At 46.2% G+C, this 26,937-nt stretch overlaps 1 protein-coding gene across 1 annotated transcript in view; it reads right to left on the reverse strand.

Annotated features, from left to right (window-relative positions):
• The window catches only part of SH3RF3 (SH3 domain containing ring finger 3), a 311,825-nt gene that overhangs the window by 5,528 nt on the left and 279,360 nt on the right, over positions 1-26,937 (reverse strand). The window contains exons 6-8 of the mRNA XM_032592612.1: positions 22,612-22,691; positions 11,964-12,134; positions 9,645-9,892 (exon numbers count right to left, since the gene is read on the reverse strand). Coding sequence (XP_032448503.1) covers positions 9,645-9,892; positions 11,964-12,134; positions 22,612-22,691 — 499 coding nt within the window. The remainder of the gene's footprint in view (positions 1-9,644; positions 9,893-11,963; positions 12,135-22,611; positions 22,692-26,937) is intronic.

The raw sequence follows: 26,937 nt of genomic DNA on the forward strand, positions 1-26,937 counted from the left end.
GACTAGAACATACAGTACAATATTGAATAGAAATGACAAGAGTGGATATCCTTGTTTAATCTTGATCTCAGAGGGAAAGTTTTTAGTCTCTCACCATTAAGTCTGAGGTTAGCTATGGTTTTCATGGATGCCCTTTATCAGGTCAAGAAGCTCAGTTCTATTTTCTCATTTTCTGACAGTTTTTAATCAGGAATGAGCATTAGATTTAAAAAAAAACCCCACATCTATTAAACTGACCATGTTATTTTTATTCTTTAGTTTGTTAATACAGTAAATTATATTGATCATTAAATGTTAATAAAAACTTGAATTCCTAGGAGAAACTCTGCTTGGTCCTGATACATTATCTATTTGATTGCTTAAATTTTATTTAGTGTTTTTACATCTATATTTATGAGTGATATGGGTCTGTAGTTTTATTTTCTTTTAATGTCTTTGTCTGATTTGGGTATGAGGGTAAAGTTGGCCTTATAGAAAAAGTTAGGAAATGTTCTCCCTTCTTTTCAATTTTCTGGAAGTTTCCATAGAATGAATTGTATTTCTTCCCTTAACCATTAGACATAGCTTAACAATGAAGCTACTAAGGCCTGGAGATTTCTTTGTGGAAAGTTTTTAACTAACTCAATTTCTTTAATAAATACAGGCCCATTAAGGTCATTTACTTTTTTAAGTTTGTTAATTTATGTTTTTTAAGAAATTTATCCATTTTGTATAATTTGTTGAGTTTATTGGCATAATTTTTTATAAGCCCTTATTATTCCGTAAAATCTGAAGTGATGTGACTTCTATTATTCCTGGTATTGATAATCTGTGTATACTCTCTTTATTCTTTATCCCTCTGGCTAGATGTTTACCAGTTTTATTACTGATCTTTTCAATGAACCAAATTTTGTTTCATTGACTTTCTCAACTGTTTTTCCATTTTCTATTTCATTTATTTCCACACTGATTATTTCTGGTTCTTTTACGGTTTCTTTGCTCTTTTTATTCTAGTTTCTTAAAGTAAAACTGAGGAGATTGATTTGAGATATTTTTTTTCCTAACATAGGTGTTTAGTGCTACAAATTTTCTCTTAAGTACTGCTTTAGTGGCATTCCACAAATTTTGATATGTTGTGTTTTCATTTTCATTCATTTCAAAATGTTTTCCAATATCACTTTTGATTTCTTCTTTCATCCATGGGTTACTTTTAAGTGTGCCATTTAGTTTCAAATATTTGGGGATATCTTTGTGTTATTAATTTCTAATTCATCTGTATTTTGGTCAGGGAATGTATTATGAAACCTGAATTCTTTTAAATTTAGAGATTTAAATATTATGGCCCAGAATGTGGTACATCTTGGTAAATATTCTGTGTGCACTTGAAAAGAATGTGTGTTTGGCTGTTGTTAGTGTAGTACTCCATAAATGTCAATTAAGTCAAGTTGGTTATAGCTTGCTATAGTGTTCTGTATTCTTACCAATATTGTCTACTTGTTCTGTCAATTATCAAGGGAAGTATTGAAATCTCTGACTATAATTGCAGATTTGTCTATTTCTCCTTGCATCTTTTTTTTAAAATTTTTTTTAACGTTTATTTATTTTTGGGACAGAGAGAGACAGAGCATGAACGGGGGAGGGGGAGAGAGAGAGGGAGACACAGAATCGGAAACAGGCTCCAGGCTCCGAGCCATCAGCCCAGAGCCTGACGCGGGGCTCGAACTCACGGACCGAGAGATCGTGACCTGGCTGAAGTCGGACGCTTAACCGACTGCGCCACTCAGGCGCCCCATCTCCTTGCATCTTTATCAGTAATTGCTTATACATTCTGAAGTTCTGTTATTTGGACATAAGCACTTAGTCCTCTTAATGAACTGACCCCTTTATCATTATGAAATTGCCTTTTATTTTAGTAATAATATTCTTTGTTATAAATTCTACCATGATATTAATATAACCATTTCAGACTTATTTTTAGTAGTATTAGCATGGTACATAGATCTCATTATTCATAGATGCTATATGTGCAAATTCATCTACCAGCTAAAATTGATTTGTAACCCCCAAATCAGTACCTGTGGTACTTTTGTAGTCATTTGCAGACATGCATATACTAGCAAAAATTTTGAGTCACATTTTCCCTGCTGAAGTGCAACAGGATGAGGCTCTGCCCAGGGACAGAGATGGGAGGGAGCAGGGCAGTGCAGTGCAAGAAGCTCTGGCCCTGGGACTAACTGGACATGTTTGAATCCTGCTTATCACCTGTTAGTGGGGTGGCCTCAGGCAGTTCGCCTCTGAACCTGATTCTCTTTTGTAAAATAAATAGAATCTACCAGAATGACTTTTTAAAAATATTTAAGATTATAATCTTTGTGAGATATACACACATATATGCATTTCACTTAGGAGCAATGGTTCAGGATTCACTAATAGAGTGTCCATGGAAAATTTATAAAGTATAGCTACTGTGAATAATGAAAGTCAACTGTTTTTCTTGATCCTTTTACTTTTTATTGTTTTACTTATTTGTGTTTATGTATTTAAGTATTAAAATATGTTTTCTGTTCACAGCATATGGTTAGGTTTTGTTTTTGTTTTGTTTTTTAAAGAATACTTGACAATCTCTGCATTCTATTTAAAGTTGTTTAGACCATTTACATTTATTTACATGATCAGGTTTAAACCTACACTTTACTACATGTTTGCCATTTTACCCATGCATCTTTATTTCTTTTCCTCTCTTTTTGTGTCTTCTTTTGAATTAATTGGAAGTTTTTGTGGTTCCATTTTACCTCCTTTGTCAGTTTATTTGCTGCAACTCTGTTTTGATATTTAGTGCTTGCTTACATCTTTAATTTATTATAGTCTTCCTACAAGTGATTCCATAACTCTTCACACATAGTATAAAAACATACTTATCATAGAATAATAGTATATAATAGTTTAGTATAATAGTATATTCCTCCATTCTGGTACCTTTAACATTATACATTTTGCTTTTACATGTGTTTTAAATCCTTCATTGCATTGTTTTTATTTTTGTTTAAACAGTCCGTTATAGTTTAAAGGTATTTAAATAATGAGAAAAAACATATATTTATATATACAGTTTCCATTTCTTGTGTCCTTCACTCCCTTCCTACATTCACTCCCTTCACTGTATTTCCATCTGATACCATTTTCCTTCTTCCTAAAGAATTTTGCCTAACATTTGTCATAGTGTGGGTCTGTTGGTAATGAAATCTTTTAGCTTTACTATGTGTGAATAATTATTTTGCTTTCATTTTGAAAGAAACTTCCCTGGGTATAGAATGCTAACTTGGCAGATATATTTCTTTCAGTACTTCTTTCAGTTACTCCACTATTTTCTCACTTAAGTGTTCCCAACAAGAAGTATACAGTCATCCTTATTCTTTCCTACTTTATGTAATGTAGCTTTTGTTTCCCCTTGTTGCTTTTTAAGATTTTATCACAGATTTTGAACAATATGATTATCATTTTCCTTGGTGTAGTTTTCCCCATGTTTCTTGTGCTCAAGGCCCACCAGCTGTCTTTGATCTGTGAATTTGCAGTTTAAATCAAATTTAGAATAATTTTATCTTTTATTTCTTCAAATAATCTTTCTATCTCACCCCTTTCTCCTTTACTTTGGAGATTACACATACACAAACTTGAAGTTGTCACTGCTCTATGATGCTCATTTTTAAAGTTTCTCTTTTATGTTTGTTTTTCATTTTTTATGTTTTTATTGCTATACCTTCAAGTTCATTAATATTTTTTTCAGCAATGTCTAATCTGCCACTAATTTTATCCACTGTATTCTTGATCTCACTGTAGTTTTTATATATAGAAGTTTGACTTGGGTCTTTAAGATATCTTCTAAGTGTCTACTTAATTTTCTGAGCACGTTATAATCTATGAGCACATAATAATAAATGCAATTATAATATCTGTTTTAATCTCTGCTAATTCTAATATCTGGGTCAGTTCTGATTGGTTTATCTTGTCATTGTGGGTCATACTTCCATCTGTGTGCCTAAGAATTTTTTATTGGTATCAGATGTTGTTATTTTTATGTTGAGAGCTGGGTATTTTTGCAGTCTTAAAGATACTCTTGATCTTAGTCCTGCAACACTGTTAAATTAATTGGAAACAGTTTGATCTTTTTGAGTTTGCTTTTAAGACTAGTTGGGTGGGACTAGAGCAGTGCTCAGTCTAGGGACTGAGGCAAGGTCCTTCTGCATAGACGACTCAATGCCCCACAAACTGTTTTTCCATCTGGCTTGTGGAGCTGGCACTATTTCCAGTACTTTGTGAATGCTGGACACTGATAGCACTGATCCTTGCTCTCATAGTTTCCCTGGCTTTGTATAGTTTCTTCACATGCATATGCTGATTACTTCTCAGCAAACTACACAAGAGGACACACCCTGCATCCTTTGAGGTTTTCTTCCTATGCAGCCCTCTCTCCTCTCTAGGTTTTGACCTTCAAACTCCAACCACCTTCATCATCCAGACTCTCACTCCACATCCTCACTTCAGGAAGCCCTCTGGGCTCCATGTTGTTACCACTCCCTGTGCCACAGTCTGGAACTTCTCTCCAGGCAATAAGCTGGGGCACACCTCATGTCCCATTATCATGGATGATTTTCCAATGTCTGACATCTTGCAAACGGTTGTTCTTATAAATTGTTTCTGGTAGAAGGGCAAATCCTGTCCTCACTACATTAGGTCGGTCATAAGCAGAAGTTTAGCTTTATCCTTTAGATACAAAACTTTGATTCTATCTATTACTTAAAACCCTCTAATGTGCCCCAATGGCCTTAGCATAAAAACTGAAATTCCATGACATGTTCTAAAGGAACCTCCATGATCTTCCTCTGCTTACCTTTCAGCTGTGCCACAGGCACTCATCCTCTTTCTTTGTCCTTCCACACACTTCCACCTCACCTCACCCCCTGCTTCATGCTAAGCTCTACCTAGCTTTAAGATCTAAAATTAAATTTTGCCTTCTCAGAGAAAATGTCACTAACACCCTAGTCTTCTCCTTCCATGCCTTTTGTTTTAGTCACATCAAAACAAATAAAGTTACCCAAAATAGAAACTCCGGTATTTCTCATTGCCATGTCTTTGTCCTTGCTAGAATTCTATTTGTGCTTTGTCTGCTCAGATAGTTCCTATTTGTACTTTAAGAATCAAGGCAGGATCACCACCTCTTGAAAACTTTCCATTCTCTCATTTTCCTCCCCAGTCTGAATTACATATCTCCCCCCATGCTTTCTTAATACCCTCTGGATACCTCCACTACAGTGCTTTTCAAACTCTATGGAAAGAATTTGTTTCCTTGCCCTTCTAACTGGGTGTAAAAATAGGGTCTATAGGTTCTTCTCTGTATTCCCAGAGCCTAGCAGAGTGCCTTGCATGTATCTACCTCTCTTTCATCTTTTTGTTTGTTGGTTGGTTGGTTTTTTGTTTTTGTTTTTGTTTTTTGTTGTTGTTGTTGTTTTTTCTAATGGATAAATGGCTGTACAAGGCTCTTGCCCCTGCTAAACACTGATATGAGGTTGTGTGGACACTGGCACTTTACAGGGAGAGCTCTGCCCTTGGAAAAAAGAATCACATTAATCAAGCAGAACAAATCATATTGGATGCTATGGCCAATGCAATTAAGCCTTTGTCAAACTGCCTGACTTTGGCTCAAGATGAGAACATTGATGAAACGCCTCTCAACTGCCTGGGTTGGGGTCTGCTGAAATGGGCAATTACTGCAGTGAACAATCCATTACTTGTACTGTCAACAGTGTGCTTTTTCTCTCTAAATGCAGAATGAAGTGGAAAATGCTATGGAAACTCAGTGGCATTTAATTTACTGATATGATGTGGTAGGAGCCATTCTTTAACCTGACTGTAACAGCAATAGTGTGGGGATAAGTATGAGGTTGGAATGCATTGAGGAAACCGTTCTAAACATCCTGTGCCTCACTTTTCCCGTATGTAAAATTAGTCTGATGGAAGAGAATGCTTGTCACACCATGGTGGTTACTATGGTGATCAATGACTGAGATGCAACGTTGTACTGCCCCTAGCCATGCCAATTTCTTTCAATTCTGCTTGTTATTCCATAGAGGGAGAAATGACTGGCAGATCTCATTTTATTCTTTAAATTGGGAAAGTTGCTAGCAAGGCATGGCTTAGAAAGGACATCATACTGGGGTACCTAGGCAACTCAGTTGGTTGGGTGTGTGATTCTTAATTTTGGCTCAGGTCATGATCTCGCAGTTGTGAGTTCGAGCCTGGTGTAGGGCTCTGCGCTGACAGCATGGAGCTTGCTTGGGATTTTCTCTCCCTTGCTCTCTGCCCCTCCCCCTCCACACTCTCTTTCTCCCCTTCTCTCTCTAAAATAAATAAATAAACTTAAAAAAGAAAGAAAGACCATCATACTGGCATTTTGTGCAAATAACCCTGGGCTGCCGTGCCAGGATATTCATTCTCAGTGAGGAACAGGGCTTCCCAACCTCTCTATATTGTGGTGCACATAGAAACATGTGTAGTGCACACTGGGGTTAGTGGATGAGATGTTTATAGCCAGAAGGGACATGGCCTGGGACTTTAGCTGCCCCAGGTCCTGCCCGGGTGCTCCAAGGCTCAAGGAGGTCAGAATCTTGGTATACTTCTGACCTGTCTGGCACATCAGTTAGGAAGTTCTGCTGTGGGCTCAGTCAACCACTTCGCCACTACAGTGGCTGTGTCTCTAGCTAGAGGCTACCAATAAACACCATCAGATGAACTTAAACCATTCTATGAGTATAGTTGCTTGGGAGGTAATTGTTGGGGGCAAGAGGGCTGGCACCAGATAATATTGCTGCAGAGCTCCTTTAGTATAAAGACAACTAGTTATTCACCATGGGGCAGAGTTGTAAAAACAGAACTTATCTTGGTTAATTTAAGCAAAACAGACATATATGAAAGACTCTTAAGCACTTACAGAGTCTCTGGGATGGCAGAGTCAGTCTTGGAGGCTCAATAGCCAAGGCAGTGCCAACACCACCCACGAGGCTCCCTTGGTGCAGATCTCATTGCTGCTGGAAGTAAACACTATCCAGAATGAGGTGGACACTGGACACCAGATTTCCACCTTATACTTACTGATGACTGGGCCCTGGACACCATAAATCTACCCTGCACCCACCGATGACTGGCACTGGACACTAGAAGTCTACTCAGCACCCACTGATGACAGGGCACTAGACACCAGATGTCCACCCTCCTGCCCCTGAAAAGCTGGATGTTTTCACCACTATCTTCTCTCTTAAAAAGGATCCACACAGCCCCTCATGTTTGTGGCTTCTGAATGTAAGTCACATGCAAGCATGACTACCCCAGCATTTAGGTCATATGTCTGCCCCTTATCTACAAGGTGAGCTGGACTGGCAGGGCCAGCCTTCTACCATGGTGAGGTGGGATTCATACATGAGATAAAAGCCCCATGTAATGATGCTGATCCAAATCAGCCTGTGGGTCACAGTGTGCCAGCATCCACTGCACTTTGCAAAACTACATGTCATTGTCTTCCACCATAAACCAGTCCCTTCTGGTTTCTTCTAGACCAGGGCATGCCATCGTCATTCTCCCAGTCACTAGTCCAGAAACTTGGTAGCTGGACTTGGTTCCTTCTTCTGCCTGAGCATCAGCCCATTTCCAAGTCATAACCATACTGACTCCTAAATGTCTTGTCATTTGCCTCAATTCTGCATCTCCTTGTGACCTCTCACCTGAGGACAGCAACACCTTTCTAGTGGCTCCCAGCCTCAGGCTGCCCCACACCAGCTCTTCCTCCCTACCATGCCTGGTAATATTTGGTCAAGTTCCATCCCTCTCATGTAAAAGCTCTTGGGGGGTCCCCACTGCCTTCATGAGAAAATTCAATCCCCTGGATTTGGTAATAATTTATATTTGGTAATAATTTTTTTTTTTTTTTTTTTATATTTGGTAATAATTTATATTTATTTTTTGGACCCTCATACATTGAATACTCTATTAATATTCTTATTCTCTAACAGAAGAATAAAAGTAGCTACAGGTACTGAATACACACTAGATATGCCATGCTAGACAATCCTCATTGTCCCTGGAGGTAGGTGCCATTTTACAGAGGAAGAAACTGAGGCAAGCAATCATAATGGCAGCCCAGCATTCAAACACAGATCTCAATCTCAAGCCTTCAATCAGACATGTGATTACTCTGTCTTCACTGAACTGCTTGCAGCTGGTTGCACAAGATGTGCTCTCTGTCACTTCTGTTCACTTGACTATTCCTTTCTTCCTGCTTCAAATGGCACCCTTCTTTGTTTCCCTACCCAAGTGTTACTTTGCTGCCTCCTCTGAGGATCTTTTCCCAGTCTCCCACCTTGTCATCACCAAGTGTGCATGCTGAACCCTCCATCAGCACCCAAATCCTTCCTAGTACCACTATTCCCTGATGGTCCATGAGAGCTGAGAGCAGGGACAGTGTCCTGTTCTGTCAGTGGGCATGCTGAACGAATCAGACTGTCCTCTAAAACACTCAGTAGTGCATATCTCATTCTAGGATTGTAGCATGGTCTTGATAGCTCTTGCTGCCACACACAAGCCCGGACTGGCACCAGTACGGGAATGTGCAGGCCAACTTCCCCAAAGAGTAAGCAGGTTGGTGGGTGGACAGCCACCCTCTTGTTCCATTAGCCTTCCCACCCTCTTGTTCCATTAGCCATGACTCGGAAGAAAATATGGCCCCTGCTGTGCTAAGTATTATCCCCACTTTACCACTTGAGAAGATGCCTCCTAGAGCACTTTTAATGGGCCATCTCCTGGCTGGCTAGATTCTAAAAAATCATGTATTTTATTGCTCCAAAGAATTTACATATTTCGTCCTTTAAGCCTTACTTTGAGAGGAAGATAGATGGTTTCTGAGAGAGTAAGGCTGGGGTGGAGCAGGAATTCTGTGTCATTTAAATGAAAAGTCAGAGTTACACTCTCTCATCCTGGGTTCCTTCACTGCACAGTGAAGGGAAGGTGACTGGGGTGGGCTCCCAGTTCCTAATGGCTCAGTGCTAAGCTTCCAAGCAAGAGTGTTTACCTTCTTTCTGCCTATAAGATCCACCTCATAACTTTTTCTTCATCTCACACCATACTAAGATTTTCCTTAAATGATGTCAGCCTGGCTATTGATAAAGTTGGCATGAAGGTGAAGGGTCAGTGACCATCACTGCTTCTAGCTTCAAAGTATTTCAGAAAAAGGGCACTCTGGCTCTGCATGGTAAGAAGCTGCCTAGCTGGAAAGCCCCCGATCAGGTGTCCGGCACGTGGAAGGCCCGTGCAGCTGGCCCAGCCACTTCATAGGGGCCGTCCAAAGGTGCCAGGGGTCATCTTATTAGTTCATGCACTCCTCTTGCTACAATGAAATGTATAAATATTTGTGAACTCTCTAACCCATTTTTTTTTTTGCCAGGACAGGGTAATATAAGTCAATACTACATTTCCTAAAGATTAGCAGAAGCTTAGGATTATGATAAGCAAATACGACTTGTCCCATGTTGGACTGCTTGAAACCTAGGTCATAATGTTTCTTACAAGAACCACTTGTCAAATTTTCCCGCAGAGTGAGGTCTCAGGAGCCTGGCACGTACCTGTGGGGACGGTGCCCCGGGCTTGGCTGGTGGCCGGCTGGGCTGTGTGCCGCAGACAACTGCCCACTGGGGGGGCGGCCGCCTGGTGCTGGGCCTGGGGTGTGGTGAGGGGAAGGGCCGGCCTCGTGGCAGTGGCTGGGCTGCTCAGGCTTCCACCACCTGGGTGGATGGTTGTGGCCATCCCTTTGGCCAGTGGAGACCCTCCAACAACATTATTCCGGGGTGTCCCAGCCCCTCCTACCGGAGCCCTGAGGAAATAAAGCAGAATCCAGTCAGGTGAAGTCACAGATGAAACCACACAATATAGGCCATCAATAAAGGCCCACTCATACCTCCTGGCTGTGAGAGGTGAAGCCACATAGCCCAGGGCACAAACACTAAAACAATGCTGAGATAATCCCCTAAGCGATGCCCAGAGCTCAAACTTGGCAGTGGGGGACCCTTTGTAAAACCTTCATGGGGGTTCACTTTCAATATAAATAGTTAAGAAACAGCAAAAGAACCCTAAGAACCAGTGATGATCCCAATCACTCAAATATTTTGTACCAGAACTACTGCCTTGATTCATTTTAGTAAACAGCTGTGTCTGTCCCCAAATACATCCAGAAAGAGTGACTGAGCTGGCCACAGCCAAGGCTTGGACACATCTGGCATGTGGTGGGATGGCAAGGACCCATCTCCCTCTGGACATGGCCACTTTCTTGTTTCTGCTGGCTTCTGGGAAAGAGCACAGACAAACCACATCCTTCTGAGAGATGTCAGGGAACTTGCAGTTTCATACCAGAAATAGATGCCCTTTCACCTCAGTTTCCAGATGAAATGAGTTTCCAGTGTTTAAGAAATACAAGAGAAACACAGCCACTCTGAAAATGGGCTTTAGCCCTTTGACCTCTGAGTACTTGCACCAAACTCACGCACTGGCAGTGAGTGTGAAAGATATGGCAGAATCTGGGCACTCGGAAGCTGCTCTGGGTTCAGTTTCAGGGATCAAATGTCTTCCATTTGTTTAAGATCTGGGTAAACTCCCCTTATGTCCTCTCAGAGTCTCATTCGTGAGGGTCAGAACAGGCACTGCCAGGCCCGTCACCAGGTGGGGGTGCTTCACTCCTTGAGGCTCAGTACCACTGGGCCATGACTTCGGTCAGGGATGGGCTGAGCCACCACTAAGTCAGGGCTTCCGTGAGAATAAAGGCCTCCTGGAAAAGGACTCAGCTGTCCAGGGACCGACAGCACCTTTCTTTCTTAGCCCCTATAGCTGCCATGAAATCAGCCTCTAGCAAGGAACTCCATCAGTGAGCCAGTCAAAGCCATGAATTTTTTTTTAAAATTCACATCAGCTACCTGTTGAACTCACTTTTACCCTAGGGAAAAAACTGTAAAAATTGAATAAAGTGGGCTCACAAATTATGGGTCTTTCCAAGAAGGGCCATCAGATGATGTGACAAGCAAGCCTATGTCATGGCCAGCACTGCTCCTCTGGGTGCCCTGGAAAGTATGAATCAGTCTAGTGATCAGTGCCAGGTCTAGGCATTATTTGATTATTTTAATGGCAGTCTTTTCCCTGAGAGAGAAGGAATCTAGGGCTGTGCCCAGGAACGGTTTCCACAACTGAGATTGACAAATGAAATCAACAGTGGACCCCTTATCTTAATGGAAAAATCTCAGACAACTCCAGGTAACCTCTTGAGCAAAATTTTTAATTTCATTATCTGTTTTATAAAAATGATATAACAGGAAATCTGTAAATGACAGGAAAGCACAAGAAGAAAAGTTTGAATTACTCTTAATACCATCACTCAATAACAACTGTTAGCTTTTGAGAATATGTTTTTCCCTTGTGTATATACATAGGTGTGTGAGTTTTATGTATACCAGGTTTATGTGTGTGACACACACACACACACCCACACACACACACACCCACACCAGTTGTACAGACACTGTATTCACAGGCACAGGTACATGTGTGCACACACACACAAGATTTCACTCTCCTGGGGACCTTCCAATTTCACTTTGTGCTGCTGCCCTGAGTCCAGCTCATTCTGCTGACATCTTCTCCCCTCACAGCCAGTGCCTGCTGAAGGAATGACAAGCAAAACCTAATTCGTAAGGTGAAAAGCTGGCCATGTAGAACACTTGCTCAAGGGGAGTTCTGAGCTCACGGGGCAAAACCTTGTGGGCAGGGGCACCCTTGCTGACTTCTGGACTGTGTTTTTGGCTTGCCCAGACCACAGCATGATTTTCAGGCAGTAACCAGCTGCAGGGGAATGTGGGTAGTGTGTTTCCCCCTCTCCCAGGCAGCGACACCTGCCTCACCTGGAGACGGGCGTCACGTAGTTTCCTGGGAACACCCCAGACAGTCCAGTCCTCAGGGATGTCCCCTTGAACCAGCCGTCCTGACACTTCTCTAGGACGCGGTACATCTCGCCCTTTCGCAGCTCCAGCTCGTCGTTCTTCTGGGGCTTGTAAGCATAGAGCGCCAAGTACCTATGGGCAGAAGAGTAGGGCCAAGGATAAATGATGGCTGGGAGGGGTGGTTATAGGCCATCTTGTATCACCTGGGTCACATGTGGGCTCATCTTTGGATGAACCCAAACTAAAAAAGGACTAGCTGATGCCTGTGGGGGCTTGTGCACACCGTGCCCAACCTACTCTTTGTGATAAACCATGGTGCAGGGAAGGCGGTGTACTCAGCACTGCTATTGCACACCTAGAGAACCAGGTCCTGAGAGGTACATGCAGGAAGGAGACAGACTTTGCCTCTTGTGCCTAAAACCCAGGTCACCCCACAGCCCTGCAGTGGCTGACCTGGGCAGGCAGGTATGTGATACCACCTTCCAGTCTTACAGCTCAGTGAGCCTCCATGACTCATCCAAGGCTGAGGGATATGCCAGAGGATATGCCAGAACAAGACCACAGGTCTTTGGGCCCCAATTTTTTCTTCTATTCTGCATACTATTTCTAAAGCCTAATGTTCTGAGCAAGAGAAAACTAAGAATGAAGCAGTTAAGTCTTGGGTTGGGTTCCCTCATTTCATCTAACTGGGTCCTGGCTTAACCTGCCTGGTCCATTCAATCAGTCTGAGCTGGAAGATACCTCAAAGGTCCTTTTAGATAAAAAGAAGTCTAGTTAGGGAATTATTGGTTGCATTCTTCCTTGTAATATTTGTGCCATGGCTAATTATTTAAATTCTACTTTTCTTTTAAGTCTATCTGAATACAAATGAAGAACAAACTCAGTGGTGTAAATCCTGGCCTAGGGTTTAGAAGTTGTGCCCGTAACAGCCTATGATCCTAGTGACCCATATCACTAGGTATTTGACAACCTCAATATACAACCCCACAGGGCACTTGCAAGGACTGGATACTTGTAAAATGCTTTGCTACTGTGGGCGTTTGGGTAAGTTGGTTTTAAATTGATAGAGAGAACCATATCAGGCAACTATGTTGTTCACAAGAGGCAAGAGGAAGGCTGATGAGGCTTCAGCTCAATGAGAAACAAAAGATGATTTTTAAAGAAATGTCATCTCTTGGATCTCCTACCAGGATGGATGGCTGGGTGGGTATGTTGACCCTTCCCAGGACTGTAGGCTCTAGGGGCTGGAGGACATTCACAGGTCTCTGGGGATCTGAGGAGGGTCATAGACCCCCAGAACACTCTTCTGACCCTGGGAAGGGCCTTCTCAGTATGTGAATACAGAATTGAGACATGACTCACTAGGGTTCAAGCAAGAAGAAAGGAGGACCTGAGTCTCAGAGGGCCAGTGAGGAACATGCTAGAACAGAATGAGAACCTGTAAAGATGTCTTGGCCCTAACATAAAGTAAGGGAAAATAAGATAAAACAACATAAAACCTGCCACCCCTTTCTAATCCCTGACCCTAAACACTACAAGTGCCTCTGTTTCAGTCAATGGAAGCCTTGCCTTCTGTTTATTTTCTTTCTTTACAGGTTGGCACCCTCCCCCCTTCCCTTAGGGATAAAAGGATGGCTTACATCTTTATTTCTCTCTGTTTGAAAAGATAAACATTGGCAACTAGCAAGGACTCTGGGTTTCAGAGAGGATAAAGGAAGCCATCACCAGAGGGGACACTCTTGCCTATCATGGGCGAAAAGATTCAGGTTTTCAGCGCAATGCCTGGGTGACAAAGAGAACCCAGGATATCATCTGTCTGTTTTCACATCTGATGACTCACAGGAGCTCTTTGATGGTGACAGAGGAATGACCACAAACAGGAAAGTCACATGACAACTGCATTTGCGCCAGGGAAGCCTGCATGCTCTTTAACCACTTGGGGGCAGCCTCTTTAACCACGTGAGGGGCAGCCTCACGTGGGGAGTTGCAGCTTGGGCTTGGGCAAGGGCAGGCTGAAAACAAGGGGAAAGGGGAAGTGCAGGCTGGGGCCGTGGGAGGCTTGGAAACAATGACAGCGATGCACACCTTTTTGGGCCTGCTCCCAAGCAAAGGTAACTGAAGCATAAATCCTGTTTGTTTGCTTCCTTCCATCTCTTCATGATGTGAGAACAGTCTTTTTGATTCTGTGGCCAGTGAATACACAGTGGCCAGGAGCACAGTGCCAAGCTGGGGGTGCTGTCTCCTTGGGATGTGTGTGTATACAATATGGACCTCAGCAAACAATCACGCTGGTCAAGGAGGGAGAAACTGCATGCTGCCTTTGTTCCCTTCATGACAGGCACTGGGCTCACATCTCAGCTTGGCCAACAGGGTGGGGCACCCACATCTATTGCACCCACTCCTGGGGCCTGTGCAGAGCCTGGAGGCCCATACAAAGTAGTGACGCCACCACATGAGGCCCACCACTGGCCTGTGCCCTACCAGCTGCCTCCTCAACCTTCAGGCCCAGGAGGAGACCAAGTCCTGTGTGTCTTGGGCACAACCTCCTCCTCACCGTGGCCCACTGGCTGTCCGAGGACTGGGCCAGTGGGCCATCACCTAGTGTCTTGGGGTGGGGCTCCATGGTTTTCTGCCCACTTGGACACTGCCTGATGGAAGATCCCTTTTCCAAAGGCCGCTTTCACACACACAGGTTCAAGGTTGGCTGAGCTCCTCAAGGAGGGCACCATGTTGGAGAGTTTAAATGCCTTGCTCTTCCACTCTTATCTCCCCACCTGTGGGGAAGAATCCTGAGCAGTTAAATCTTCCTATGAGAGGAAGTGGCAGATCATCCTGTCCTCAGCTGGGATCCTGGCAAGAGGCAGCCATCTGCTACCCTGTGGCACATCTACCTCCTACCAGTGCAGAGGGAGCCCAGTTCAGCCCAGAGGAAGGAGACTACATGTATGCATCTCTAGCTGGGGTTCCCAGAAAACCTTGGATCAGGGAAGCTCTACACCAAGGTGTCCCCCAAATATTCTAAATTTGCACTGACTTTCCCCTCTATCTGGGGCTCTCATCTCTCACCCTGCTGTCCTCCACTCCCTACTATACTATATGCTCCACAAGGATAGAGATTTTTGTATGTTTTTTTCACGCTGTGTGCCGAGGACCAGAATGCGTCTGGTACATAGTATACTCCAAATAATACTTGTTAAAAGAACAATAAAATAGGGGCTCTGGTTTTGAGACTCTGATGAAGACTGCTGAAGGAAAGTGTGTGTGTGTCCATGTGTGTATCTGCATGTGTGTGGGCATGTACTGAAACTGTCTCATATGGCCCCAAAGTCTGCCGGCTGACCTTGAACACAAAAACAAGCACAGAACAAACAGGTACCAGTTTTCCTCATTCAGGAAGTCCATTCAGTATGGAGTTGGGAGGACTGTGCCAGGAGGGGATGGGCACCATGGAGAGGCAAGAAAGGGCAGAAAAGACAGGGCTGCAGGCTGTGGGTATCTAAACAGTGAGGAGAGGGTGTACAACAGGGCAAGATGGCAGAGAGAGCTGAGTCCAACCAGGAGAGAGCTGAGCTGCCCTGGAAGAACCTGGATAGAAAGAAGCAAGCAGAGAAGGCAGTGAGCCGGGGGAGGGAGGGAAACAACTGAGGCACAAGGCATGTGAAGGGGTGAGAGGTGAGTCAAAGAGGGAAGTAGAAACTGGAGTCAAAAAACTTCTATTAACAGAGTTTCCAAACCAGCTAGTCCAGCCCTTGGGGGGTGAAGGAGCCATCTAAACAGGGCACTGTGGGCAGCCTAGACAAAGGTAGCTTTGACAGGGTGGGGGGACTTTCTCTTTGCTCTTTAATCTATCTTTGAAGCCCCTGGGTCCAGGATGACTTCCATGTGCCACCTGCACTGTCCATCTGCTCAGTGGAGTTTGAAGCTATGGAGGGGGGGGGCAGGGGACACCTGCCCAATTGTGAGCTGGCCCTGCCAGAGAGAGGATAGACCCCAGGCGAGTGTGTAAGGTTCATGTTGGCACAGCAGCCCAAGGACCAGGACCTGCACTTGCCCACACCTGGCTCAGTGAGTGATGTCCATTATCACCCAACCTCCACAGCAGGAGTTGGATACACACCCGATTTAAAAAAGAAAGCAATGTTACCAAGTGTGACAAACACTCCATGAACCATATGAACTGCCTGGTAGTGATGTTTGTGATCTTGGGGGACTGGACCTCAAATAATGAAATTTAATTGTCTTTAGGGAAGGAGCCGATTATCCTTCCCTCAACATTTGAGGATCCCCATGCCATTTAGTGGAACAAAGACTTTGCATTCACTTCTTAGCACAAAAGGGGAGTTGAAATGAAAAAAAAAAAAAAAGAAAAATGATGAAAAATTTTAGATTATGAGCTTCAAGCTATCCTGATTAAGACTTTTAAGTCAGAAAAGTCTTCTTTCAAAATTCCATTTTTATTTTAGAGAAACACAGACATGGGTCCGGTGAAATAATAAAAGCAGGAAAATGAGCAACCTAGAGGTGAACATGGCTAAACACTGCTGGTCCACCGAGCGGGGACACCAGTGCCTTCCCCACTGCTGGAATCACGTCCTCTGGCACAGGACACACTGAGAAACAGTGTCACTGCAGTTAGTTTGCAAACATAGACAGACTTGGATTTTATGCCACATCATGCCCCTTCACAGGGCAGGTCTGGATTCTTAACAGTGGGAAGTCAATATTCCTTTCATGGTTTCATGTATTCTACTCAATAAATGCTCAGTGACACAGACACCCCTTGGATGCTAACAATGGGCAGTACAAAGGATGTCATTTCCAGGGATACCATCACCCCCAAGGGAATGACACACCCTCCCCTTCAAAACACAGCTCTAAACTCTAAATTGTCCCTCACAAACTCTAATGGTATCTTATTTCTAAGTAGCTCATATCTGTGCCTAAGAACAGTGGTGCAGAGCTCCACCCCCACCACAGGCATGTGGGCCACTGGCTAAGGAAGGACAGGGCAGAAGCACAGAGAACTGGCATCTTTCAGGTGCCAACCTCTCCCAGGGCCTTGCCTAAGCCCCACATGAACTCTGAGGCTGGGATTACCCCTTATTTCACAGTTGAGGAAACTAAGGGTCAGAAAGGTTGAGAATCTGTGTTTCAGCAACAAGTTAGAAGCAGATGGGGCTCTGTGGCCACAGGGACAGGGCAAGGCACTATGAGAGGCTGTGGAGGAGGCTGGCAGGTCCTGCTGAGGTCGGCCTGAAGGTGAGGCTGAGTTCCGGGGTCAGGGAGCCCATGTGGTCCCCTGCATCAGGAGGTGCTGCACTGGTTTGCACCAGGGCACTGATGCATTTGCTCTCCTCATCTTTACTTCAAATTTGTGTTGTTGAGTAATATCTCCTCTGGTCTCAATACTTCAAGTCTGGCCTCTAGGTGTGCGTTGCTGGGGGAACTGGAATGCAAATAAATCTGACTTCACCTTGAAAAATCTCTGCCCCTCCCACTTATATTTCCTTTGGGTGCCTCAGAGAGAAAACCAGAAGCAGATGGCTCTGTGGGTCATTTTTCTGCACGTGTGTCTGCAGATCTGGCATGTGGCTCGTGCTGGGGAGGGGCGCTGGCCTGGGGTGGGGGAATATGTCATTCAGCATCTGCTTTCATTAGGAATGACCCAAGAAAAAGCATGGATGGATCACACTTGAACAGAGGATCGCCCAGCCCACTGTCAGCCTGATGCCTGCAGGCCTCCTGGTCCCTGCTTTATGCACCAGACAGCCACAGCAGTGCTACCTTGTCACTCCCTCTCCACCCATGTCCCCTCTGCTGCACTCAGCCAGAATTGCATTGCTGACAGTCTCTGAGCAAGCTGGACGGCACCTTCTGTGCTCAGAGCTGCAGGCTGGTACTCATGGAGCCTGCCGGGGCCTTGCATGCCTGGCATGAAATAGGCAGCACCTGCATGGTCCTCTTCCTCATGGTTCCCAGGGCCCCATTCTCACTCCTTATTCCTTCAAAAAGGCCTCTTCAGCTCAAAACAAGCTTCCACAGGTGGCTCGGTCATCTCAAAAACACATATAGATCAGACAGGGGCTGCTGCTTGCGGCCCCAATTTCACCTCTGTGGATTCACATACAAAAGCTGGTACTAGCATTAAAATTTTTTTAAAAAAGGGGGTGCCTGGGTGGCTCAGTTGGTTAAGTGGCCAACTTTGGCTCAGGTCATGATCTCACAGTCTGTGGGTTCGAGCCCCGTGTTGGGTTCTGTGCTGACACCTCAGAGCCTGGAGCCTGCTTCAGATTCTGTGTTTCTCTCTCTCTCTCCCCCTCCCACCTGTCTCTCTCTCTCAAAAATGAATAAAACATTAAAAAATATTTTTTAAAGCTGGTACTAAAAATAAGGCAATAGTAGGAAATTTGGTTTTTTCTTCCCCACTGTCTTGTAGACTATATGGGGCTTTCAAGCTGTAAGGTGCCCCCTCCACCAGCCTGAAGCAGTCCTGCAAGTGTGAGTCTGGGATAGAGGGTCAGGCCCCATGCCCCCCCCCCCCCCGGTGCCCTTGCATGGATGGTGTACACACAGAAGCGGCTGACTGCTGTGGCCACTCTGCCTGGCATCATGGTTTTACAAGCAGCCTATGGGATATTTCCGAGGACACCAATCACTCACCCATATTACTTGCTCATTTCTACAGCAAGATGTTCACTTGAGTTAATTATCTACACAGTTCTCTTCAGCTCTAAGCAAGGAGTGAACTGAAGTATTTTAGTGCCTTCATTAATTTCACACCCTTTCTCCTCTATATGATGGTTTGCTCATGTTTCTTCTAGAATAAGTAAAAGATTCTTTTCAATTATTCCTGTTGAAGTGTTTGCTCCTGTTCTCCTGGATACCAGTCTCACACTAGCTGACATGTGCCCACACATTGATGGTTCCATTCAATGGATGTCTACTGAATGATAGCCAGGTGCAGCCAGGTGGTAGAGAAGTCTTCCCCAGGAGCACCCACTCTGGGGAAGGGGGAGACAACACAGGTGCATGTCAGGGTCTGCACAGGATGTTACGGGGTCTGGGAGTGGCACTATCCGGCCTCAGAAAGCCAAGTAAGTCTTCCTGAAGGAGGTGGCAGCTGAGCTGGGGAGGGGTGAGCTGATGCAGGGCTGTGGACAGGGCTGACTCCCTGGGTGCAGATGTTCAGAGGGAGAGAATGGGGAGCATTTGGGGAACTGTCATGAGGCCATGAAGTGGCCAGCCCCTCACCCAGGCCTTCCAGTGGTCCTGATTTCCCAGGAACCGCAGGCAGCTGGCACTCCATTGGATGAGGTATCGGCTGCAGCCCAGAAGGAAGGAGCTGGGAGTGGCTTGGCTGCCAGTCCCGCGTGGGAGCTGGCATCCTTCCCACACTAAGCTCACAGAAAACTGGTCTGCAGAGGCATTTGTGCAGTAACCCACAAAAGGAAGTCCTGGACCAGCAGCAAAAGCATCACCTAGGGACTTGTTAGAGAGGTACATTCTGGGGCCTCACTCCAGAGCTACTAGGGTAAGACCCAGCAATCTGTTTCAACAAGCCCTCCAGCTACTTCTGCTACATTCTGAAGTTAAAGACCCACCTATGTACTGTGTCTGGTGATGTCCAGTCAAGGTCTACACTCAAGGGCTATGGCACCATCTCCCAGAGTGGGCCAGGCTGCTGATGGCTCACCATAATGGTCCTCAGTGGGAATTTCCCAGCCATGTGCAGCTGCACTAGAGACTGTGTCTCTCCCAGGGGTCACCAGAAGCCCACATGGGCTCACTTCATCTTGGGAAAACTAAGGTCTATTCAGGCTCTAGAGTTGCCCTGAGGATCACCAGGCTTCCCTTCCAGCACAGCTCAGCCCCCGCTTCCTCACAGGCATGGCTCCTGAGAGCAGCCATCAATGGGCCTTAGCCTCAGAGTCTGCTTCCAGGAAATCCAATCCAGACAAGGCCGCTGCTGCTTGGGGACCCTACATCCCCCTGGGCTTAAGGCCAGCTCATAGGGGCAGGTCTTTCTGTCCACTCCAGGTGGCCCTGCCGGCACCTTTGCAAATCTCCAACTCTGCCCGCCAAGCCTTCTACTCTGCTCTAGAGAATTCTCTCAAGATGGTTCTTGTGCTTTTCCCACATACGTTGCTCACCATTCGATAGTGCTGCTCACCCTCAGGCAGGGCTGCAGGCAGGGGCACCTTATCCATACCCTGAGGGCAGGTGCTGTGACTATCTGGAATCACTGTCTGAAAGACTGAGCACTGCCACAGAAGGCTGGTTGGTGGGTTCACCCCTTCCAGGCCTTTGCCCCCACTTCAGCAGGGACTTAGGTTACCAGATCCTGGTGTATTAAATTCACACTAATCAAGCCCATCACAGATTAAAGCCCAGAACCACCCTCTGTGTTACAGATTTGTGGTGGGGCCTGGTCTGGTCACCAGTTCCTTTACCAACATTACGGAACATGGTGGCTGTGTAGTCATTAGAAGGTAGGCTCAGCGACTTCTCGACACTCAGGACAAATAGGTGGGTCACAAGGAGAATTATGCCTATGAGATTGCATCCACCACAAACGGATCTGGTGGGGACAGCTTTGACCCCCCCCCCCCACCTCACACCACCAGGTACAAGGTGCCTCCTGCTGCCTGTTGTCCCTTTGGGTTTCTTTTGTCCAGTCTGCAGGCAACCCCCAGTCCCTCTGCTCCACCCCTTGGTCTTTCTCTGGCCCCCACAACAAGACTCCCAGACCTCACAGGTGGCATGCAGATTGTCACACACTTCAAGAGGCTCTTGGTTTTCTCCCAGGGATGAACTGCACCCATCTGTCTGTGGAAGTTTCATTCCCAGATGGCAAGCTGCACTCAGGACCCTGAGTGAGGCTCTCAGAACCCACTGCCATGCTCTGGGGTAAGGCAGATAGACAGAGGGCCTATTCATGTCTCAGGGCAGAGTAGGGATGGAAGGAGAGGGAGGTCACTCCATGCTCTGCACCACATTAAAAAGCCCTCCACAATATGGAAGATCTGTGCATGGTTGAAACCTCCAGTCTGTATTCACAACTCTTGGGGAGTAATATTCTTGGACGGTATTAATAACCTTTTGGGTCTCAAAGACAGAGCAGCTTTCTTGGTGGCTGATCTGATGTGTAAGAGCTGAGGGCTTTAGGCCAATACCAGAAGCACTCTGTACCCATGATGAGGAAGGTTTTGGTCATCAGAACACATCCAAAATTATAGGGAGCCTGTGTGCCAGGCATTCATCTGGGGGGACACCTGGGGCTTGTTCTTGAAGAGCTCACTGTGTCCTGCCTCTCATTTAGGCAACCACATTAGGGAATAAGAGTCTCCTGTGGATACCAGTCAACTTCCTCAGGGACAGGGCCCTGCATCTAGTTCTTCAGAAAAAGCAAGGCTATCACTACCCATCCTGTCCTATATGCTTCTTTGCTCCCAGGTTTGAGTGGAAGCCACTGGAGCTTATCTAGGACAGCAGGTCAGAAGAAGAGCATGTCTTCTGTCTAGTGCTGGTGAAAACTTGAATTTCGGCCAAAGACACCTAAACGTAGCTCATTAATCTACATTCCCCTCAGGACACTAGGTACATCTTAATGTCCTTTTGTTTAGTTGGTTGTGGTAATGATGCAATCAGAGCAGTGGGCAGATAAAGGGAGATGTTCAAGGATTTCCAATCTGCCACCAAGTAAAGACAAACATTTTGATTGGGTGTAAACAGGTAGCTGAACATGTTCCAGTATATTTACACCTTTAGGAGACCTTTTGGAGCTCAGCAACTTGCTTTTTTCAAAAGGCTTTTTTTTGGCTTGGAATACCTTTTGTTCTGCAATAATGTAGGTTCTAAGTGTCCCTTTGACCTTCGTTGGATCTGTGGAACGTTCCATTTCACCATATTGTTTGCCAAATTCATATTCTCCACCTCAAAAGATTCATTCGAGTAACTGAGCTCATTGCCAAATAAAAGAGTAGAAGGCAGTCTAATTTTTCAGAACTATTTAAATGGGGAATTTTTTAAACTGCACGTATCTCTTAAGAGCTGTAATTTAACAAGAGCAAATCTTCTAAACAAGATAAGCATCTTGCTTCCTGGCAATGATTCATCTGGTTATATTTGGGGATGATATGCAGCTGTTATGATATAAGCTACCATAACTGTAGGGCAGTTGTGGCTGTTCAAATATTGAGTTACTTCTGAACACGTGGTGACTAGCTACTTCCCCATGCTCACAAGACCACCCGCAGCTCTGGCCCCCTCCACCCTCCAGAGCCCTCCCCCCCCCCCACCCAATACACACCTTCTCATGGGCCTCCAGGGTCTTCTCCGTGCTATGGCTGGTCCTTTCCTGATTGGCCTGTGCCATCAAATATTTTGAATATCACCCTGCTTATAAATGTCCTGGAGACACTGACATGAAAGAACCAGCTAGACTTTGTTTTCCATACTCTCTTATCAGCAGTGTTACTGATGCACATAACTAGACTGATTGGCTGGTAACAATTTAGAAAACCTATGGAAACCACATGTTTATATGCTAGCAGAGGTGGGAGGGAGGTGCTGAAGGCACAGGACCCCAAAAACATAAATGGCAGCTCACACGTTGAGGGGCAGCTGGACTTTGGGAGCTGTGCCTTGCTGTTCAGCCGCTGGGGCGGGTCCGGCCGAGGAGGAGGAGTCCTGGAAACACACAAGAGACAGGAGTGAGTTGACAGGAGGCTCCTGCCTCAAGAAAGAGAAAAGCATGATCAGGCTGGAGTCCAGAGTCACCTGTTCTCCCCTCACTGGCCTGACCCTCCAGCCTCTAAAATTCTCAGGTTCCACTTGCCTGGGTTGTTTGTCAATAACTTTTTTTTCAGCTCATTGAAGGGAGCTTAGCAGCCACTGACACTCTTCCAGAAGCAGCTTCCAAGTGCCTTCCGGGAGCGGCTTGGAAAGTCACTCTTCCAGCCTGCATCTGGGTTGGGCAGCATCGCACTGTGTTTAACATGGAAGAAGGCAGTGGAGGGAGGCCTGTTTTTATTCTTAGAACTTGAATTACTTGTTCTTGTGTTTGTCCAAGAAAACCCAGACAAAATGTTTCATGTGACAAAGCATGAGCTTATTTAAAAGCTGCTTTCCCAGGAGAAGATTAACCCCTAAGGAAAACTGATCCTTTGGCAGTGACAGGGGACAGGCATCAGGAGAACAAGCATCTCCCACATCAGACTCCAGGACCTCAAGGCTCCAAGGGTTTATTATGTGGGGATATGGCTGGAGGGGTGGTCCACTTTGAGATGCTTCCTGTTTAGCCTGTGGTGCATGTTAAACCCACTGAGGGAAGGAGTTAAGGGCCAAAAGAGGGATCCGGGCCACAAAATGATCTTGCTGAGGTGATTTCTGCACAGAGAATCCTACAGACCTAGCCATAGGGGCAATACTGTCCCAAGCCCCTCATCACTCACCTTGCCCCTCCTGCCCCAGCCCTCCCCAGGGAAGCATGCTTCTTCCTGGTCAGAGGTATCAGATGCCACAGGGAGTTAAACAACGTACCCCCAAAAGAAATGCCCAAGCCATAGCCCCTGATATCTGTGAAGGTGACCTTGTTTGGAATAAAGGTCTTTGCAAATATAGTATAAGGTAGGGGTCCTGAGATGAAATGACCTTTCATTACAGTGGGCCCTAATTCCAGTGACGAGTGTCCTTATAAGAGACAGAAGAGGAGAAGAGAGACACCCAGAGGGGAAGCAAGGCCATGTGAAGACAGAAGCTGATTAGCAGAGTGATGTAAGGAATCCAGGCAGCTGCCAGAAGCTGGGAGAGATTCTCCTTCAGTCTCCAGAAGCAACCAATCCTTGCAACACCTTAATTTTGACCTTCTGACCTCAGAACTGACAGAGAATAATTTCATGTTGCTTTGAGCCACATGTACCACTTTGTGGTACAGTTACAGCAGTCCCAGGAAACTGACACAGATGGGGATGCCTAGGGGTATCTGGATGAGGGTGGCATCTATGCCCCTCAAAGTCAAGAGAGCCAGGGCTCTCCTCCCTTCCTTGAGGGTCCCCTCTAGGCTTCCCACCAAGGGACAGGACAGGGATCCTAGAGGAAACTGGATGCAGATGAACAGGGAGCCAGGCAGGCTTGAGAAGAACCCTCAGGAGCTGCTAGTGCCTTGGCAGAGGCAGGGGGGGAAGCAGGACACAGGGGGGCTGCCCACAGCTCTGGCTGGCAATGATGGACATGTCACCACGTGTGGTCCTCGGATGGGTGAAGGTCACTAGAAGCGGAAATTACAAAAATGGAATGAGAGATGCACCTGGAACACATTCCAGGAAGGCAGAACAACCCTACCAGTCAAGTGACCACCACGCCCCTTGCATGCTTGCATGGAGGGGTGAGGGGAGCATTTCTCCTCAACCCCCTGACCAGTTCTGACCTTGCTCAGCTCTGTGTGCTCCCGGCGACCTGTCGCTACCCCTCTAGGCAGTCAGCTTCCCTCCTCTAGCAGGGACCAGGAAAGGTGCCAGAGACCACATCACATCTGCAACCTCTAACAAGGCAGAAAGGCTACTTCTTGTTTGGACAACGGGGTGCCTGGCAGAATGAAAACATGTAGGCAGGAGCACACCTTCCCTTGTGTCTCCCAGGTAACTCCAGGTCTCAAAGGACTTCCTATTCCTGCAAGATGGAACTTGGATTTTCAAAGACAGCCCCTCCACAGATTGTGTCCCTGTGGCTGACCCATAGACCGGCATTTCCAGAGTGATGTATGGGAGCCAGGCTGAACAGAGGGAGACTTCTGCCTGCTCATCACACCTGCCCTCCCTTGGAAGGGAGACAGAGACCATCAAGGCTCAGGATTGTTTCCCTTTGGGATAGTTGTCAGTGGAGTTCACTGCAGCTGGCCAGACCGTCCTCCACAGAGCTTCAGGCAGGAGCCAGAGAGTGCCCTCCATGGGTGTGGCCACCCGGCTCCAGGCACCCCCAGAGTTTGGAGGACACACAGCTCTCCTTGTATGGTCATTGGAGAAAGGTTAGGGCCCTTTACTCACTCACTGTAGCAGGTGTGGGGCAGGAGTGGCACCACATCGGAGGTAGTTGGCAGATGTTGGTATACATGTCCAGCGGGCAGCTCATCAACTGAGCAAGGTCACAACTGGTGAGTCAATGCGGAATGCCCCCCTTGCCCCTCATGCAGGCAGGGCAGTGTGTGACAGGCAGTCAAGTTGTAGAGTTGTTTTGCCCGGGTGGGTCATGTTCTAGGTGCTCACTGACCTCTGCTGATCACCCAACTTGTCAGGACTGGCTCAGGGCACAAACATGCCCTCTGACCCCAGTGTGGGGTTCACTGTGGGGGATAAGCATTGCACATGTCACGATAGATGTGGGGGTCCCAGAAAATGCAGCAACATACTGCAGGGATGTCACCTGGGGGCCAGAGAGGGCTTTATAAGCAGTAGGCAGGCCTGTTCGGTGAGGTGGTGAGGGTTGGGCAGGTGAGGAAGGAGCACAGAGGCCTGCCCAGCAAAGGCTGAGACAAGCAAGCTTGGCATGCTTGAAACACTGGACAGAAAGGAAAGGCTGGGGTGACAAGGGGGAAGCACCCAAATGCTGTAGAGCCAGGCCATTCATGGCCCCCTGGGCCACTATGTGAATTCTGGTCTTTGCCTTGAGGGCAGAGATGCCCTGGAAGGTGATGGGAGGAGGGTGGTGAGAGCAGACCTGCACTTTACAGGGGACCACAATGTCTCAGCCATGCAGAATGCTGCTGAAAAGCCAAGTCAGTTGAAGGGCAGGAGGATCCCTTCAACATGGGGATGTAGGCATGCACATTGTGTTTATAGGGCTGGTGGCTGGTGCTGCTGGGTGACCCAGGTGGTTCATGCTCCCTGCCCCCACTTCCCAGGACACACACAAATGATATGGGTGTGTGCAGGATTCATATTCCCTGCAGCCCTCTGCCCTAGGCCCAAGCAGGTTGACCCTTGATCACTCCCTGCTATCCTGTTGTGTCATAAAGCAAATCCTGCTTGGCTGTGGCCCTTGTGACATGGCCGTGCAGTGTGGATGTCCTGAGTGGGGCTGCCCGCTTACAAACTGGGGAAAGCAACTGGATGGGATAAGGAGCTTGTGGGCCAGAGCACTTCCTACACAGCCCCCCGTCCTAATTTGGGCTTATGGACAAAGCTCAGTTCTGCAGAGGGAGGTGGGGGGGGGGTGAGGGAGGAAGCCTGGTGACCCAGCAGTTTCCTGTTGGTAATGAATACAAAAACATCTGAACGAGGCAGAATGAAGGCACAGACAAGGATCTCACAGCCATGTTTTTTATAATATGTAAAACCTGAACTATGAAGCAGATCAAATGTCCCCCCGTAGAGGCTTTGGTGGCAGATGATGGCATGGGCCCCACAGAGCCATATGATGGGAGGATGTGTAGGGTCCATCAAAAGATGCATGTATTGGGGCACCTGGGTGGTTCAATTGGTTAAGCGTTGACTCTTGGTTTCAGCTCAGATTATGATATTGCGGTTTATGATCTGAGCCTGACAATGGGGTCTATGCTGACAGCATGGAGCCTGCTTGGGATTCTCTCTCTCTCTCTCTCTCTCTCTCTCTCTCTCTCTCTCTCACCATCCTCTGCTTGCTGTGCTCTATCTCTCTGTCTCAAAATAAAGATTAATTTTTTTAATGTTTATTATTTTTCAGACAGAGAGATACAGAGAGCAAGTGGGGTAGGGGCAGAGAGAGAGAGAGAAACACAGAATCTGAAGCAGGCTCCAGGCTCTGAGCTGTAAGCACAGAGTCCGACGCAGAGCTCGAACCCACAAACCTGATCATGACCTGAGTTGAAGTTGGTTGCTTAACCGACTGAGCCACCCAGGTGCCCTGAAATAAATAAACATTAAAAACAAGATGCATGTATTTCCTTGAAAAAAGGTCTGGA

This window comes from Lynx canadensis, chromosome A3, assembly GCF_007474595.2.
Source record: "Lynx canadensis isolate LIC74 chromosome A3, mLynCan4.pri.v2, whole genome shotgun sequence".
Lineage (NCBI taxonomy): Eukaryota > Metazoa > Chordata > Mammalia > Carnivora > Felidae > Lynx > Lynx canadensis.